Raw genomic sequence first — 17,174 nt, 5'->3', positions numbered from 1 at the left:
ACCATCAGGGACTTCAAAGATGTTCCTTTGGACCCTGGCTGCAGACTCTGATGTGTTCAGCGAGCGAGGGGATGCGTACAGAACCCAAAAGAGAAGCACGTATACATTTCCCTCTGCCACGAACAAGGTCACTTCCCCTCCCGGGGCCTCAGTTTCCCTAGCTGTAAAATGAGAGACTGAACTAACTCCTTTCTCTCAAGTCCTTCAAGCTCTAAAAGACTCTTAAGTCGACACAGGAAGGGGGAGGAAATTACATTGAATTGTATTGCCTGTTGGGTTGAAAGAAACAATTTCTGCCAGGAAATCTCTCTTACTCTGTCACTTTCTCCACTGGCCTGGAAAACACAGCCGTGCACAGGCCCAGGCCTGCGGAGCCCACACCGCAAAAGTCACAGGCCCCCTCCTGACCTGGGCCCGGGCAAAGGGGGCCCCTGAAAGGTGTGTGGCAGCTGCTTCCCGGGGGGTCCTGGGGTTTGTTGCCTTAACCGAGCTCGCAGAGCAGGTAAAAAATTCCAGACATGTTCTCCACTGACAGCTAATTGTGTCCTTTATTAATGACCACGGCTTTATTGGGGCAGGTGGGAGGAGGTAGGAGCCCAGGGGGCTCCCTCAGGTGGAGCTGATGACCACGTTTCTGGATCCCATATAAGGGGAAGGGCTCCATGAGGTGACCCTGAAAATGCACCCCCCCCCCCAGCTGGAGAGGAGAGGGGGCTTTCCCAGGCTCCCCAAGCCCCAGTAGGGGCGGCTGGCGCCAACAGGATGATGCAGGGATTTTGGAATCTGGCGGCCCAGGTTCTAGGTCCTAAGCCGGCCTCTCAGAACACAACACCAAAGTCCAGTGGATGGCCTGAAGCAGGGATCCACAAGGGGGGGCGGCTATGGCCTGCAGGCAGCTTGGGAGATGCTCCCAGCTCCATCCGGCCATCACCCCCACTCATGGCATGAGGACCCGGCCTGACAGGCCCTTCCTCAGTGACCTACTACACCACCTGTCAATACAGCAGCCAGATGTGCCGGGGGACTCAGGCCTGCCCTGCCAGATGTGTCAAGCTCTCCGAGCACATCCGGCTTCCCCTCGGGCACATCGTGATTATGATTTAACACTCGCTTCTCCAGCCTGTGTGAGTCCTGAGGCTGGGAAGCTCCGCCATGTTGATCCAGCTTAAGGTCTGGGGGCCCGGAGCCCACTGCTCGTCTGTGGGGCTGTTTTCTCAAGGACCCAGTGAAGACCTTTCCAAGCCCTGTTGCAGTGACAGCCTCGAGCTGGAGGGAGGGCTTTTGTGGAGCTTTATTTGTTCCCCATTTTCTCACGAGGATCCCATGTTAGCCTGGGGAGGAAGGTGGGGAGTACAACATTAACCCCAATTATAGATGAGAGATGTGAGGCTCAGAGAGGGATGTAGTGAAGAAGTAGCTCAGCTAGGACTTGAACCAGGCAAGGGAACCTCACGTACAAAGGCCCTGAGGCTAGAGGAGGCCTGATATACTCCAGGACAGCCAGGAAGCTAGTGTGGCTGCAGTGGGGTAGACAGGGAGGCTTCTAGGAGTGAGTTCAGAGAGGTAAAAGAGACACAATTACAACAAGAAGAATAAAAGGCCTAGGGATGGATTTAACCAGAGAGGTAAAGGGGGCTTTGTAGGCTATCGTTTTTGACTCCAGGTGAGGTGGGAGCTGCGGAAGGGCTTGGAGCAGAGAAGCAACACACCGCTGATTCCTGTTCTCCAGGATCCCTCTGGCTGGTGTGTTGAGAGCAGGCTGCAGCCAGGGGAGAGTGGGGAGGTCGGAGGGCAAGGGCGAAAGCCAGGAAACCAGTCGGGAGGCTACTGCAGTGAGCTGACAGCTACTGCTCCTCTGCCCCTCTTTCTTCCCTTCCAGTCTGGGTATCAGGACTCCTGGGCTGCAGCCCCAGCTCCATCAGCCACTAACTTGCTGTGTGACCTTAGGCAAGTCACTGTCCCTGTCTGGGTCATGTATTCTGTAGTCATAAAATGAGGAGCTTGGACCAGAAGATCGTGAAGGTCCTTCTGACTTCCAGTGACCCAGACCCCACCTGCTTCTCCAGGCTTATCTCCCACCTCTCCCAGACTTGAACTTCATGCTTCAGCGACCCTGAACTATTTGCAGCTACACGCACACACGCACACGCACACGCACACGCACCATACTACTTCAGGCCTCCGTGCCTTTGCACTGGCTGCCCCTCTGCCTGCAGTGCCCTCTCCCACCGGCCACCCGGACTATGGAGAGCCTGTGTTCTTCAGCAGCTCTCAAGCTCGCTGGCATCTCCTGCACAGCCTCTCCTTGACCCACCCCCGACACACACACCCCCACCTCACCCCACCCCGCTTCCTCAGTGTTCCAGGGCACTTCCACAGGCCATGCTGGTCTTTAAGAGACAGTTGATAGGGGCTTCCCTGGTGGCTCCTGCCGATGCAGGAGACGCGGGTTCGTGCCCCGGTCCGGGAGGATCCCACATGCCGCGGAGCGGCTGGGGCCGTGAGCCATGGCCGCTGAGCCTGCGCGTCCGGAGCCTGTGCTCCGCAACGGGAGAGGCCACGGCAGTGAGAGGCCCGTGTACTGCAAAAAAAAAAAAAAAGAGAGAGACAGTTGATGAAGTGGATGTAGACTCGGAACTGGCTTCAAATCCCAGCTGCATCTCTGGAGTTGCCTAATGTTTTTGAGCCTCTGTTTCCTCTGATAATTATACTTCCTACTCCCAGGGTCAAGGTGAGGATGCAGTAGAATTGCAAAGCGTGTACGTAACCCAGCGCCTGGCACGTGGTAACTGTCTGGAATCTGGGAAGCCAGATTCCAGCTGAAGAGAAAGAGCCGTCGCGTGAACAGAGGTGGCGGCAGGGGGGTGGGCGTACCCTGGACAGTGTGGCCCCAGATCCCTGGAATAGCCCTGGTCAGGAACCCAGGACGGCCTCCAGTAGCCCCATGACCTGAGGGCACTCCTGTCCCCCTCTCCGCTCACCTCCTCCATCAGGGTCTGGTCAAAGCTGCCTGCCGGCAGACACACCACACTTAGAAACGTCCTTAATTGCTTCACCGTAGTGGGGAGTCACCCTGCAGGCAGATAATTAAAAAGTTCAGAGCTTGATTAATTGGGAGGAAATTGGAGGAATGGGGCTGCCTGCTGGGCAGGCGGGAGCCCTCAGCCCCCACCGTGAGGATGGCAGGAAGGGAGGTGGGCCAGAGCCGGGACTGGGGGCCTGACGTAGTATCCAGGGGCTGGCGAGCCGGGAGTACATCGCCCTTAACCCACCTTCACGGCCGTGGGGTTCAGGGTCTGGCTCCCGCAGGCGTCTGTGAGCTCGCCCCTCCGCACCTTGGGGCCTTCTAGCCTGCTGTCGAGTGAGGTGTTACAGAGGGCCTGCTCTGTACCAGGCAGTGAACAGGGCAGGCACGGGGGCTGCCCTCATGGAGCTCACACTTGGGCAGGTGGGATAGTGGGAGGCGGGGAGACAGACGTTAACCAAATGCCAAGAAGAGAGCCCGCTACTGGGGGCCCCGGATGAGCCCTGGAGTCTCTGACATGGTCCAGAGGCCTAGAACACAGTCTCCAGTCCGCACACAAGCTGGGTGACCTTAAGCACAAGATTCCACCTTTCTCAGACTCAGTCAGTCAGTCCACAAACACTTCCTGAGACCCCCTGTCCATCACCTCTCAGCCAGACCCCGGGGCTGAGAGGTGCCAGACGCTATGGGCACCCACTGCCACCGGGCTCAGGGCCTTGTGCAGGGGCAGTCACACCTGTATAATCATGCAGGAGCAGAGGCGAGGGGCTTCAGGAGCACGGAAGGGAGGCCCTAAACCCGGCCCTGGAGAGGGTGGCATCCCAGGAGAAGGACCCAAAGGAGCTGGAGCTGAGATGTGAAGGGCGAAGAGGAGTCAGCCAGGCTGGAGCTGGGACCGCGTAGCAGGCAGAGGTGACACCGAGCACAGCCCGATGGGGAGCCGGAACTGCCTCCTGTGACCCGAGCCCAAGGCTCGGCTGGGAGGCTGTGGGAGCTGAGGCCGGCGAGGTGAACCCTGACGGGGAGGCTGAAGCGGGCGGGACGCGCCCCAGGCACAAGGGAGCCACCGAAGGGTCTTGAGCAGGGAAAGGACTTAGCAGCCGGCTGCGTGGAGGCTGGCCTGGGGGAAGCCCTGGGTTCCCCTCTCAGGCAAAGAGGAGAAGTGTTAACACAGCTCCTGACTTCTGTCGTCCTGCCAGCTGCTGGCAGGGATCCACAGAGCCCGGGTCCCAGCAGGGGCAAGTGGGGGGAGCCTGGGCATGTGGGGGAGGGGGACAGGATGACTGACATCCCCTGGGTGGTCCCAGTAGGAGCTGCCACAGCAAGGGGATGACCCTGAGGCACTTCCTGGACTTAACCTGGAAGGGCAGGGCCCCCTTGAGGGAGGAAGGGCTGGTCAGGGAGGGGCCCCCTTCATCAAGCTGGAACACTGAGGGCCTCGGAAGCAATGTGAGAGCGTGGACTGTGGGGACACAGGCTCTGCCCCTATGTCTCTGAGTGACTTTGGACGAGGCACTTCCTTTCTGTGAGCCTCAGTTTCCCAATCTCTAAAATGGGAATAACACCTCCCATTGCACAGGGTGATTATGAGGACTGATGAGGTTATGGGCTCCGGAAGCTCCTGGCCCAGCACCAGCAGGCACATGTAGACACACGGTGATCAGAAGCTCCTCTTTCCAGCCCAGGAGCTTGTCGCCTGCTTCCAGTGTGGCTTTGCCCCTGGCACAGAGCAGCACCCTTGCCCAGCCCAGCTCAGGGGTACTGACTCCACTGGCTTAACTTCAGCAGCAAAAGCAGGAAGCGTGCAAAATGCAAAAGACACTTTGCATGAGGGAGACCCCAAAACCCCACCCACTCAGCCACAAGAGCACCACAAGCTCAGCCCTGACAAACGCTCAGCATAAGCCCCTAAAAACACACAGATCAGTTCTTCCACAGTTCAAGGAGAATGCGGGGCCCAGGGCTGGGTGCCTGAGCCTGTCCACAGCCAGAGTCCCGAGCCTGGAAGAGGCCACAGAGATGGTCCCAGCCACAGCCAAAGGAGGCAGGAAGTGGCCTGGACTCACAGAGCAAGGGGCTGAGGGGGCAGCCGAGCCCTGGCCTCCCCCCTCTGGGCCTAGGACTCTCTTCTCTGTCCGAACTCCTCTCCCTGACCCACATCCAATGCTACCTGGAGATCCCAAGGCAGGAAAGTAAGCCAGCTGCCCTTCAAACCTGGCACTGCTGAGCCCAGGACCACTCCCTGGCCCCTCCGCCCACAGTGGCCAACAGTCAGCCCTGGTTGAAGACAGGCGTCCCAGACTCTTGCTCAGGTGTAGCCTCTAACAGGCAGGGCCTGGGCCTTTTGTCTGCATGACTCAGTGCCTAGTACACAATAGGGGCTTAATAAGCACCTCTTGAATAAATTCATAACTCACCATCTCCCCAACTGGACCCACACTCCCGAGGGCAGGGACTACTTCTTCTTTGTCTCTCTATCCCCAGGTCTTAGCACAGAGCAAGTGGTGGGCCAAGAAAGAATGTATATAATAAAAGCAAACACTTGCATAGCCCTTGATATGAACCAGGCGGGCACTATTGCAAGTGCCTTCTGTGAATTAACTCATGTAATCTTCCCAGCAAATATAAGAGCAGTGTCATCATTCCCCCCATTATATAGACAAGGAAGCCAAGGCACAGAGAGTGAGGTGACTTACCCAGAGTCACACTGTTAGCAAGAGGCAGGCTTGGGATTCCGCCCTGGCAGCCAGCTACACAGTTCATACCCAGGTTCAACTTCATCAGGTTCTCGGGAGTGGGAGCTAGACTGTGGTGAGCCTGCCTCTGCTCAGAGCCACAGACACAGCCCTCTGGTCTACAGGGCCCCCCAGGAAGAGAGAGAAACTCCTTGCCCACCCTGGAGGCCTGGCACACTGGGCCTGACAACATCTGAGTCCACTGTGGCACCAGGCATTCTGGGGCTTAATCCGGAGTCTCTGGGAGGCGAAGGGGGAGCACAGCCGCAGGCCAGCCAAGGAGGCTTCGAGGATCACCCGGTGCCAATTAGCAGCCCCGCCGTGCCAGGGCCAGATGGAGCCCTGCCTCGGCCTGACTCATGGCTCATTCGGTCAATTATCACCTATCCCCGGAGCCCAGGGGGAAGGCCAGGAGAAAATCTGTTTCCCCGTAATCCTCTCTCCTCCTCCCGGCCGACTGCCATCCCTGCCTTCGGTTGCCTGGCTGAGGGCTCTGGGCGTCTGCAGAAGGCAGGTGCTGGTTGGCTGCTTTGGCTCCAGGTCCTGGGTTTGGGGCCCAGGCTTTGGCTCCACCTTGCTGAGTGACCCCAGCAAGCCCTGTCCCCTAAGTAGCCCTGACAAGATGGTCTCCACTTGTGTCTCCACTCAGCAACTTGATAATTTTGTGTCCTGGAACCACAAAGACCTGGAGTCAAACCTCAATTCTGCCACTTAGTAGCTGCGTGACCTTGAGGCATTCACTTCACCCCCTCTGAGCCTCACTTTCATCATCTGTAAAATGGGGGTGATAATGGTACCTACTTCCGTGGGTGGTCATGTGGATTTAGTGAGAGAACCCATGTAAATCACTTGCACTGGGCTTGGCACCCGGAAAGCACATAATAAGTGGGAATTTTTATTGTCCTTGCATGCTGGGTGAGTAATAATACCTAACATTTATATAGCGCTTGCTGTATGTTCTAAGCACTTTATGTATGTTAACTTATCAAACCCACAGCTCCTGCCCTCAATTTGTTCACTGTCCAGTTAGGAAGACAGACCTGCCTTCATTCGACAGACTGAATTAACTGAGCACCTACTATGTGCCATACCCTGTACTAGGTGCTCAGGGTGTAGAGATTAAAGCCCCAGCCCCTACTTAAACCAGGGTTCACCAACTAGTGGGTGGTTACATATGGGTGAGGTCCAGTGGTGGGATGGGCTGTTTTTTGGTGGCTTGGATCACAAGAACTGACTCTGGGCATTTCTTCCCAACTCAGTATTCAGTTATCTTAGATTGGTAGCATGAAATTTGCCCTGATGGGAGCATTTTCACCATAGAAATTGGCAAACACAACAAATCAGGGCTTTCCCCCCCTCCCCAGCCATTTACCAGCACACAGCCGTCCATGGAGTCTGAGTTGTGTGCTGTAGAGAGTGGAGGGCAGGCCTCCCAGAGGTGCACATGTCAGATTCACCAATCCAGCAGGGCAGGAGGATGGGAGAGAAGGACATTCAGGCACGGAGAACAGTGTGTGTGCAGCCAGGGCATCCAGAGAACTGCCAACAGAAGAGAGAGGTGACAGATGGGGCTGAGAAGCATTCAGGAGGGTTGTCTGGGACTGAGGGCATTTCTGGGATGCAGAACTTCCAGCTTGAAAACTGGGAACAACTTGGTCACCCTGGTGGACAGGCTGACGGGAGGACCTGTGGGGAGAACATTGAGAGGTGGAGAGGGATCTGAGCATCAATGCAGCCTGGTGAAATTGACATGATAACAGCGGTAACAACCTGGCATTTACTTGGCCAAGTATTTTCTACCCCACTTTCTCATCTGATTCTCACAAAACCCTATAAGGGGTATATTCGTTCACTCAGCAAATGTATATTGAGCACCTGCTATGTTCCCACTACTCTGCCAGGAGCTAGGGAACCAATGAGAACCAGACAAACCCGGTTCTTCTTTTCCTCTCCAGGTACTTCCAGTGCAGGGTGAAGACAGATGGCACACAAGACAGACGTAATTGTTTTCTAATACAATTACAAATTGTGATGAGGCTCAATGAAGGAAACAGAGACTAAGACTGAGGGGAGTGGCAGGAAGGGTCAGGAAGACCCCAGAGCCGCCCTTGCAGGGCTAGGTGTGTGCATTCATTCTAAGTATGCAGGGAGCCCCTGGTGAGTTTGAGCTCTGATTCATTCTCGTCAGATCACTCCAACCACTGCGGAGGATTGGCGGGGAGGCAGAGGTGGAGCAGGCTACCCATTCAGAGGCTCTCACTGCATCTACACCACGCAGGTATCATCAGCGACCTTTCCGGAGGAGGAGACTGAGTCTCAGAGAGGGCGGGAGACCTGTCTGAGCCCACACACCTGTCAGAGGTGCAGCCACCCAAGTCTGTGACTGCAGCTCTCATTGTTTTCTTACCACTTCTGTACAGGAGACTCAGGTGTTGGCAGGACGGGGTGCCTTCCCAGCTGAGAAGCTAGAGCAGCGTGACCCCTGGGCCCCTGGGCAACGTGGAGGGGGAGCTGCCCCGGACCCCTCTTTGTGGGAGAAGAGGTGGCTGATGGGAGCTGAGTCCCTGGCACACCCTAGTCACTCAGTACACCTGGGATCAGAATCTGCCTCTGCTGGTAAAGAGCCATGTGTGTCTGCTCGTCTCTGGACCTCAGTTGCCTCAAAGGTCAAACAAGGTAGCTGAGCTGGATACTCCCAGCTCTCACTACACCCATCCATCACTCACTAGGTACCTGACCTCGTATTCACAGTTTACAGTCCAGCCAGATAATTACAGATTTGTAAGTAATTAAAATGGGAACCTCAACCCTTTGTGGGGGCTGAGGGAAGACTTCCTGGAAGGGGGTGTACCTTCACTGTCTTAAAGGGGTGTACACGTTTGCCTGATGACAAAGGGAGGGCATTCCAGGTAGTCAGGGCAGGAGAGACACAGGCCGGAGGTGTGTGTGTGAGCCTGGGTGGCACCATATGTGGTTGACTGTGGAGCATCAGGCACAAGGCTTGGGGTGGTGGGCACTGAGAGGGGGCAGGTGCCAGCCTTGGGGTCCTGAGTACCCGGAGGAATTTAGGGAGCTCTTGTGGATTTTTCTTAAGTAGCAGTTTTATTGTGGTATAACTCACATACCATACAATTCACCTATTTAAATTATACAATTAAGTGATTTTTAGTGTTTTCACAGAATTGTGTAACCATCACCACAGTCAACTTTAGAACATTTTCATCACCTCAGAAAGAAACCCCGTACCCATTAGCAGTCAGTCCCCATTCCCTGCTCTCCCCAGCCCCTGGCAACCACTAATCTACTTTCTGTCTCTATAGATGTGCCTAGTCTCGACATTTTCATGTAAATGGAAGCGTACACTATGTGGCCTTAGTGTCTGGCTTTTTTCATGAAGCACAGAGTGTTTTCAAGGTTCATCCATGTTGTAGCATGTATCAGTACTCCATTCCTTTTTATGACCGAATAGTATTCCATTGTATACCATTGTGGATTTTTAAATGACACAGAAAGGTTTGTGCTTTAGAAAGCCGGCCCTGGAGCGTGGGCAGGAGGAGGCCAGATGGCCGTGAGAGGCTGAGGAGTGGGTGGGAGGAGCTTTCTGGATGCCCACGGGGGTGGGAGGGCCGCAAAGAAGAGCCAGGACTGGGCCCTGCTGAGGAGGAAAGACCTGGTAATTGATGGGCTGCAGGGGGTAAGGGGAAGGACGAGGCACCCAGGGTTCCTGGTGACCGGGTGGAAAGCGACACCACTTCTCAAGACAGAAGAGCGGGTTTTATGAAGCACAAAGATACAAAAGATACAGAAAGCGTAGAATGCCCGGTGGGAGGGCCGAGTAGTGTCCGGGCAGTACACCTAGTGGAAAGAGGCAGCCTGGGGAGTCAAAGAGGGGCCAAGACATGGCGATGGGAGAGGACAGTCGGGAAGGTGGTCCAGATGGAGGGGCTGGAACAGCGTGGAGGGGAGAGTGGGCAGCCACCCACCAGCCAGGCCTGCGGAACCGCCAGCAGATGGAAGAGGCGTGCTAAGCTGGGCAGGCTCTCGCCTGAGAGGGAGCCAGGAGGATCCCAGTCTTGGGACCAAAAGCTTCTGGCATCTATCAGGATAGTCCTAGACCCTCACAGGATCCCTGTGTCCCCATTCTACAGCAGAAGAAACTGAGGCTCAGAGAGGTCAACCGCTCAACTAGAGCCAGGGCTGCAGCCTGTGTGTCTTAACTAGACAGTGCCGAGATGGTGGGCTGCCCCTTCGTCCAGCCAGCAGGGAGAGGTGGGTGCCTAAGAGAGAGGGCAGGCAGGAGGACTCCGGGGTTCCAGGGCCAGCACGGCAGAGTGCAGAGAGCCCTGGACAGGCGCCCGGAGCAGAAGCTGCCAGTCCCTGCCCGGCACTCATGGACTGTTGGCCCAATGCAAGTCTCCTAAAGGCAGAAGAGTGTGGTGGTTAGGGAAGTGGCCTCTGCAGTCCGACCACCCGGGATCAAATCCCAGCTCTGCCACCGTAAGCCCACATCCTCGGAAAGTTGCTTCACCTCTATGCTTTCTTTCCCCCATCAGAAAATGAGGGTGACAACGTTACCTCTGTCATAGGGCTGGGTGAGGCATCGATGAGTTACTGTGGGTTAAGTCCTTAGAACAGTGCCAGCATTTAATAAGTACTCAATAAATGTTGTCCAGTCCATATTTACACTCTGAGCCCTGGTTTCTGTACGATGGATGCCCGAGGCACTCACTGCCATCCTCCTCTTTGGTGTCACCATAGCCTGGTTGGTTGCATCAAAGTACTGTCTTTTCCTTGTCTGGCAGCTCCTTAAGGACTGGGCTGAAGCCGAGATCTTCTCTGAGATCCTGGCAGGGCCTGGTCAGGGTGGCATCAGCCAGGGCTGCAGGGTTAGGAAGGGTGCCACCTTCTGGAAACTCCCTCCAAAAAGCAGGCAAAGTAGGGCCCCAGGGGGGTGGGGGATTCTGTTTTCTAGCACCCTAGGGGGAACTGTCCTTGGCTTATTTACTGGGACTTCCCTGAGATTGTAACTGCAACCCCTGCCTGACCCTGGGCCAGGCCCTGTTCATCACATACAATCCTCATGGCTACTCTATGGGGTAGATGCTCTCTTACCGATGAGAAAACTGTAGCTCAGAGAGGTTGAACTACCTTTCTGAGGTCACCCAGCAGACTGGTACGTGAACCAGATACAGTTTAATAATGCCAGGAATTGTTTAGGCAGTTTTGCCTGAATAACCAATGTAATCCTCATAACAACGCTAGGAGGTAGGTACTATTGTCCCCATTTTACAGATGAGGGAACAACTTAAGTGACTTGCTCAAGGCCAGATGGCAGGGACAGATTGCTAGGATGGGATTTGCTAGGCAGCTTGCACACTAACCACCGTTCCTCACTGCCTTTCTACTTATGTGATCGCCAAAGCCCAAGCTCCTTCCACCTCAGCAGGCGGCTTCAGGAAGTATTTATGGAGCGCCTGCTCAGTGCCAGGTCTATGCTAGGCACAGGGAAAGGAGCTGTGGTTCAGACAAGGCTCCGATCCTGGGGGAGCCGAGGGCATGGCCAAGAGATCCCCTTGATGAATAATTATGGCAGGGAGGTAAAGTACCCTGAACGCAAGTCATATAAGACCGAGGAGGGCAGCATCTCTGAGGCTGGAGCTGGTTGAGGAGTTGGGAGGAGGGTGAGTTGCTAAGACTTGGACTTGCAAGATAAGCTTGAAGACTGGGCCTGGAAAAATGATTTCGGGAAATCTGTGTGAGCCATTTACATGAGGAAACTAACACTTAGAGAGGTGGAGTTTCTTGCCAAAGGTCACACAGCACATGAACATGGAATGCAATCCAGGTGAGAGCCCCCGGCCTGTGGACAATTCAGCCACATTTCATCCCAAGGAGGAACTTGTCCATTGGAAAGCTCTTCCCTCTCCACCTCTCACTTACCCCTTGCTTGATCCCCCACCTGAGGCACCACAACAGAGCTGCGATTATGAACCCCAGTAAGCAGAAGAAGGCCAAGAAAGGGGCAGGGCCTACACCCCAGGCCTCCTGATTCCCAACCCAGGGCCAGGAGGAAGGGAAGGGTGGATTTGCACATAGGCCCACACAGGAGTGGTCACCCTAAGCCCTGAGCTTTAGAGCCTGAATCCAAATCCTGAGCATCCCCCCAGAGCAGGGAAGAAGGCCAAAGCCCATGGGAGAGCCCAGATTGCTGAATGCCCACCAAGTGTAAATACTGCCCTCCCCAGGCTGTCCCTGGTACTGCAAGCCCTCTTTATCTCAGTAAATTGATCAAACACCTGCTCTAATGAACAGCTCCTATTCCCTGGGCACCTGCACCTTGCAAGACCTCATGCCATGTGCCTTACACACTTATGCCAAGTGCTCACAATAGACTGCAGAAATGGGTCTTAACATCATAGTTTTCCTAATAAAAAACCAAGTCTCAGAATGGTTAAGCCACTTGTCTGGGCCACACAACTAGAAAAAGGCCAAAGCAGCAGACCCAGGTCTGTGTGCTTCCAAAGCCAGCGTCCTTTCCTGCTCTACCACATCACCTCTCTACATGCCCCGTGCTGTGCTAGGACTTTTTTTTACTGTAATCATCACAATCATCTGGAACCCAGGAATCTAGTTACAAGAATCAGAGCCCAGCCAGCCATTAGTAAGCAAGACTGGGCCATGAGCACTACCCTAGACCTCTGCAGAGCCTTCAGACTAAGTCAGAGCCCAGCCAGCCATTAGTAAACAAGACTGGGCCATGAGCACTGCCCTAGACCTCTGCAGAGCCTTCAGACTAAGTCAGGATTGGTCCTAGAAGCTGTAGCACAGCCAACCTGGAGTAGACAAAGGATGATTGCTAGGGGCACCAGCTGAACCCATAGATAGCTTCAGAGACAAGAAACCAGGTAGCCTGAAACCTTCTGGGTGCAGCTAGGACTGCCATGTTGGGGCCTGGAGACCCCCACGAGCTTCAGGAGATGGGGCTCCCCATCAGTGACACTGTGTGGCTGCTCTGTGATCCTGTGTGGCCACTCCGTGATGCTGCACCGTCCTTCCAAGCCTGTGGCCTGAGTCCTCATATGGTTTCCCCAGTGACTCTCCTTGTCTTCTCTCCAGGTTGCCCATCTGGAACCTTCAAGGCCAACCAAGGGGATGAGGCCTGTACCCACTGTCCCATCAACAGCCGGACCACTTCAGAAGGGGCCACCAACTGCGTCTGCCGCAATGGCTACTACAGAGCAGACCTGGACCCCCTGGACATGCCCTGCACAAGTACGTCCAGGGCCCCAGAAGGGCGACGCCTGACCGAGTCCCTGCTGAAAAGCTCAGAGCGAGGGTTGGGTGGCTCTCCGGCTATAGTTTCCTAAGTGAGGAGCAGCCAGTTACTTGGTGGGAGGGGAAATGGAAAACTGGCTGGAAAGGACCATCCTGGGGTAGTCATGCTGCCAACCTGCAGACACCACAGAGCTGGCATCTGGCTCCTTATCCCCTTCTGCTAAGTCACGTGGAGTATGAAGTCAAGGTCTTGATTCACAAAGGGACAGAGAATGGGAAGTTGGCAGAAGAAGAACCAACACAGGTGGTGTCTGTGGTAGAAAAGGCTTCCTAGTGTTCTTTCCTGGCAGCAGCTGCCTGAATCACAAGCCAAGATTCTCCAAGAACAGGGTGACTATGAGGGCAATGTCACAACCCTGTATCAGACAGGAATGGCAGTCAGCTGCAAGTAGCAGAGAGCTGACCCCAGTGGCTTAAACCATAAGGATTTATTCTCTCACATAATAGAAACCCAAAGATAGGCAGCCCTGGGGGTAGTGTGGTAAATCCATGAACTTCCCTGAGACCCAGCACTTTCTTCTGCTCCTCCATCCATAGCATGTGGTTTCTACCCTTCAGGTCACATCATAGTCCAACATTGCTGCTGAAGCTCCAGCCATCACACACATTCTCAGCAGCAGAAAGAATGAAAGGGACAAAAGGACATGCTGCAGCTGTCTCTTTTCTTAAAAAAAAAAAAAGTCCTAACCAGCAATTTCTGTATATCAGTGGCCAGCACTTAATCACAAGAGGCTGGGAAATATAGTCTTTAGCTGGAGGTAGTTGCCACCCTGAATAAAATTGGGTTATAAGGAAAAGGGGGAAATAGATATTGAGTGGATATAATCCCCAACACAAAAAGACTGTCCCTAGCGAGGAACACCAAGGAGGGTGGAGTCCAGGGAGAAAGGTTTAAGCAGATGTGTGTACCAGGATGCGAGTTATATTCTAGAAGCCTGTCTGTTGAGTGGAGAGGAGAAAGGATTTGGAGGAAACCTTTTGGGAGGCCTAAGCTGGAGCCAGGACAGTGGGCACAGAGGGATCTCTTGGGGAACGTACCCCCAGAGGCCTCACTGACCGACACCTCTCCACCTCCCCAGCCATCCCCTCCGCACCCCAGGCCGTGATCTCCAGTGTCAACGAGACCTCACTTATGCTAGAGTGGAGCCCGCCCCGGGACTCAGGAGGCCGTGAGGATCTTGTCTACAACATCATCTGCAAGAGCTGTGGCTCGGGCCGGGGCGCCTGCACCCGCTGTGGGGACAACGTACAGTACGCACCCCGCCAGCTGGGCCTGACCGAGCCTCGCATTTACATCAGTGACCTGCTGGCCCACACCCAGTACACCTTTGAGATCCAGGCCGTGAATGGCGTCACCGACCAGAGCCCCTTCTCACCGCAGTTCGCCTCTGTGAACATCACCACCAACCAGGCAGGTAAGCACTTCAAATGCAAGCGCCCGGGGCAGCTCCGTGCCATGCTGAGCCAGATGGGTATCCTGCCAGCCCTTGTTAAAGACTCCTTCACATCTGTGGAGTGGTTTCCTCTTTTCCAAGGCTGTCCGTGTGATCCAGCCACCTGGGAGAGTAAGTGTTGCCTCTTCACTGTAGTGGCATATATAATAATTGCAGCATTTGTTGAGCATGTGTTATTGAAGGTGAGAGTAAAGCTGCTGTAACAAAAGGGCCCACTGTTCGGTGGCTTAAAGAACACAGAAGTGCATTTCTCTCTCGTGTAAGAGTCCAGGGGTGAGCAGTCCAGGTAAGCAGGGTAGCTCTGATCCACTTGGAGATTCAGGGACCCCGGTTCCTTCCGTTTTGTCTCACCAGCCTCCATGCTCCTTGTCTGCTTGGTTGAAGCTGAGTTGCAGTTTTGTCTGCGCTCTAGCCTGCAGGAAGGGGAGAGACAGAAGACCCAGGGCAGCAATATGTTTTAAACAAGGTAGGCAGAAGTGGCACCCGTCGCTCCTGGGCATGGTCCACTGGAAAAAACGTGGTCACGGGACCTCACCGAGCCACAGAGGAGGTTGGGAGATGTAATCTCTCCCAGCCTAGCTCAGACCTCCATCACAGCAGAAGGTGGGGAGACAGACTTCAGTGGACACCTAGCAGTTTCCACACGTGCTTTCTCTGAACCTTCAGCCCCCTCCAGTCTAACTCCACCAAAACTCCTCTCCCCAGGCTCATCTGTAATAATCCTTTCTGTGACCCCATGTAGCACCCCCATCATCTGCCCCTCTTTCCTTTACAACAAAAAAAGTTGCCAAACAATGCCGTCTCACTACCTCCCCCCGTCCCCTCTTCACTCCACTGTACTCAGGCTTCCGGCCCTACCTCTCCACCAAAGCCACTATCCTCAGGGTCACCTGGGACCTCCAGATGGCCAGGTCCAGGAGGCGCTTTCCAGCCTCATCCCCACCCAAGGGCCATGTGAGATTTTCAAGAACCTTCTGGTTCCTGTGGTTCCTGCAGAAGACTCTGTGGTTGGCATTGTGAGTGTGCCCCCCAGTTCCTCACTCAGCAACCTTTGCCAAGCCCCTGCTGTGAAGCGTGGTCTGGACCCCATCTAAGTAGAGCCAAGGGAGGTCAGGCTCCAGGACAGAAAGTGAATGGGCTGCCCAGCTTACCTTTCTGGTGCCAGGTGGGGCCCACACAGTAAGCACTCAGGGCATCCAGAGATGGAGGTCCAGGAAGGCTTCCTGGAGGGGGCAGGATTTGACCTGCAGTTTGAAAGACTAACAGAATTTTGAAGGGAATGATAGAAATAAATGGAATTTGAGAAGGAGGAAGGGCATGCCTAAGGACCCGGAGGGGGATGGGGAGCCAGCTCTGCCTGGTTGAGGAGTGCTTTCACACATGACCTCACTGCCACCCTCCGGCCTCCTGGAGTAGGAGGAACCTGTGTCCTCGTTTCACAGACGACGCTCAGAGAAGTTGAGTCACTAAGCTAGGCAAGGTGCAAGGCAGGCATTGACTAGGTCTAACAGACTCCAGTCCTCAGCACAGTCCACGGTGCCTCCAAGGAACCATGGACTGTGGGTCTGAGGAGCGTGCATGTGTGAGTGTGCATATTTGTGAGAATGTGTGGTGTGTCGTTGGATATGTCCGAGTGACCATGTGTTTGTGATTGCACGTGACTGGCCATGTGGCTTCTCACTTATACGTGTATTTGTGAGCATGGGTGTGTCTGAATCTGAGGGGCTTGAGTTTGTATATCTGAAGGTGGCTCAGCCTGTCCGTGTGTTTGTGTGTGGGAAGGAGTGTGGTTTTGTTTGTCAGCGTTCGTGGTGCTGCTGGGCCAAGAGGGTGCGGTTACGAGCATGTGCTGCAGCACTTGCAGGCCTGTGGGTACATTTAAGCCGCCCTCAGGTTGGGGTTGGGATGGCACTGACTCAAGGAGGGCAATCTGAGAGAACTCTCCAAAGCCAGCAGCTGTTGGCAAACACACCTGGCTGTGAGTCTCTCCAGCTTGACAAAGCTCTGAGGGAGGGAAGCCAGGCTCCCAGTGGGGGTGGAGGCGAGGGAACTCTCTTCACCTGGGAGGAGCTAGAATTCCCCAGAGCCCCTGGAGTTCTTTCCCTAGCTGTGGAGGCCTCCCCTGCATCCATTTGGGAGCCCTGAGTGTCTAACTGCCTACTTAACCAGCTCAGCTTATTAGCAGCAAAGGCTTCTGGGATGGACCCCTCCTGTCTGGAGCTGGAAGTTCCCAGAGAATAGAGAGATGGGGCAGAGTGGAAGTGAGGGCTCCCAGAGAGGAGGGTGCAGGGGGAGCCCTCAGGATTAAAAGGCAGAAGCAGTGAGGAACAAGCCCCGGGTTAGGAACAGGGGACCTGAGTTTGAATCCCAGTTTTGTCATTCATTCGCTCTGTGACTTTAGTGTATTGGTCAGTTACTGCTGCAATGATGCTGCATAACAAAACCACCCCCAAACCCAGTATTTTACAATAATATTTATTTTCTCACTCACTAGTCTCTGGGTCAGCTAGGGTTTAGCTAATCGGCACCAGGTCCTCTGAAGTGGGCAGAGCTCCAGAATGTGGGCTGGATTCAGTCTGTTCCATATGTCTGCTCATTCTCCTTGGACTAGCAGCCCCCCAGGCT

The 17,174-nt window shown here is 54.7% G+C and overlaps 1 protein-coding gene across 2 annotated transcripts in view; it reads left to right on the top strand.

The window, feature by feature from the left end:
- Positions 1-17,174, top strand: part of EPHB2 (EPH receptor B2) — a 186,947-nt gene that overhangs the window by 130,371 nt on the left and 39,402 nt on the right. For both annotated transcript variants that reach the window (XM_004272520.3, XM_012533953.3), the window contains exons 4-5: positions 12,877-13,032; positions 14,175-14,510. In XM_004272520.3, the coding sequence (XP_004272568.1) occupies positions 12,877-13,032; positions 14,175-14,510 (492 nt within the window). The remainder of the gene's footprint in view (positions 1-12,876; positions 13,033-14,174; positions 14,511-17,174) is intronic.

Source organism: Orcinus orca, chromosome 1 (assembly GCF_937001465.1).
Source record: "Orcinus orca chromosome 1, mOrcOrc1.1, whole genome shotgun sequence".
Taxonomy (NCBI): Eukaryota; Metazoa; Chordata; class Mammalia; order Artiodactyla; family Delphinidae; genus Orcinus; species Orcinus orca.
The sequence above is the reverse complement of the archived record's forward strand: the minus strand, read 5'-3'. Positions and strand labels throughout refer to the sequence as shown.